The 1797-nt window shown below is 36.1% G+C and overlaps 1 protein-coding gene across 1 annotated transcript; it reads right to left on the reverse strand.

Annotated features, from left to right (window-relative positions):
• Positions 1-650: 650 nt before the first annotated feature.
• LOC108802654 (olfactory receptor 1019-like) lies at positions 651-1595 on the reverse strand. Its single transcript, XM_018574512.1, has one exon. The coding sequence runs from the start codon at positions 1593-1595 to the stop codon at positions 651-653; it is 945 nt and encodes a 314-aa protein (XP_018430014.1).
• Between the last annotated feature and the right edge of the window lie 202 nt (positions 1596-1797).

The following is a 1797-nucleotide window of genomic DNA, read 5'->3' on the forward strand; positions in this document are numbered from 1 at the left end:
AGGATGATTGGGACCAAGTGTCAGGTGTGGTCTTAAAGTAGACCTAAACCTTAAAATCAACTTGCAATATTTTAAAGGAATGCATGAATAAAACCAATAGAAATGTAAAAAAAAACAGCCTTTTTCTTCATACTGCTGATTAGAGATTGTTGCAGGAACTGATCATGTCGCCCTTGAGAATCCTGGGTCACACCTTTAGACCGAGCTGCACAGTCAAAACTAAAGAAAGCAGCCCCCCATGACACAGAGCACCAGCCATATTTGTATCCCTTAAGCTTGAAGTTACATCCCAACCTCAAGATTCACAGCAGAATGAAGACACTTCCCTACAGTCAAGCTTTCTTGGAGCTGCATGTTAGGAGGACAGTATTTAAAGTAAACATGTCATAAGAGATATGTGGAAAATGCCATTGTAGACCTCATGAATTGTGCCTGGCTTCAACACTTCTGAGTCACAACCCTGAAACAAGCATGCAGCTAATAAAAGTTGGAGAAAGTTACCTATCTACTTGTTCTGGGCCAAAGAAAGTTTAAAAGTTAAAGAATCAGAATTGCAGCCAGGCAACTTGCGTGATCAAAATTAATTGAATCCTTTGAGACTTCAAACTTGATCATCAGTAATAGGAGTTCATCACACTATAATCAGCAGACTAAAAATTCATTTTACTTTGGAACATTATTTTCACAGCCATATGAATATCTTTATTTCTTAAACTGTAAATAATTGGATTTAACATAGGTATTACAACAGAGTAGAAAACAGTGGCAACACTCCTGTTTTCAACTGTGGACTCTGATTTAGGACTTAAATATACATACAGAGTTGTTCCATAACATAGTGTCACTGCTGTTATGTGGGATGCACAAGTCGAAAAGGCTTTTAGTCCTCCATTTGCACTTTTTATCTTTAAAACACATACAATTATGGAGACATATGACACAATAATGACCAGTATAGAAGGTACAGTAATAAGAGAAGAAAAGATGAAGAGGACAAATTCATTAATAGTAGTGTCTGTACATGAAATACTTAGTAACGGGGGAAAATCACAGGCAAAATGGTGAAGGACATTGGAGGCACAAAAGGAAAGCTGCAAGGTGCAAGAAACCTCAATGAGAGAATGAACGACACCAGCCATATAAGCTCCACATATAAGTCCCAGGCAGGTCTTCTTCTGCATTACCAAGATATAGTTTAATGGGTTACAGATTGCCACATAACGGTCATAAGCCATCACTGCAAACAGAATGCATTCAGTACTTCCAAGAACACAGAAAAAGTAAAGCTGTACAAAACAGCCAGCATAGGATATTGTCTTCTGTTCAGAGAGTAAGTTTGATAACATATTAGGGGCAATATCAGAAGACAAACACACGTCTAGTATTGATAGACTACATAAGAAATAATACATGGGTGTTTTCAGCCTCTCATTATGACATACAGCAAAGACAATCAGCAAGTTACCCAAAAGTGTTATTAAATATATAGATAAAAAGACTAAGAAAAATACTATCTGTAGGTCAGGTCTTCTTGAGAAACCAGTCAGAATGAACTCATTCACAAATGTATCATTGCTGCTTTTTGATAAAGCCATTGCTTATTGGAAGATCTGCAAGTATGATACAGGATCAGTTTCATGTGTCCAACATAATTAAACATGTAAAAAGGACAGATAAGTTATTTAGGCAATGGGTTAATATTATGTATATTACATTACAATAAAGTATGTATATCCTAAAATCATTTTTGTATGTATAGAAGCAATTTCAAAATTAAATTCGCAGGAGCCTAAAGGT

This window comes from Nanorana parkeri, unplaced genomic scaffold (genome assembly GCF_000935625.1).
Source record: "Nanorana parkeri isolate BGI_ZX_2015 unplaced genomic scaffold, ASM93562v1 scaffold3012, whole genome shotgun sequence".
In the NCBI taxonomy this organism is placed as follows: domain Eukaryota; kingdom Metazoa; phylum Chordata; class Amphibia; order Anura; family Dicroglossidae; genus Nanorana; species Nanorana parkeri.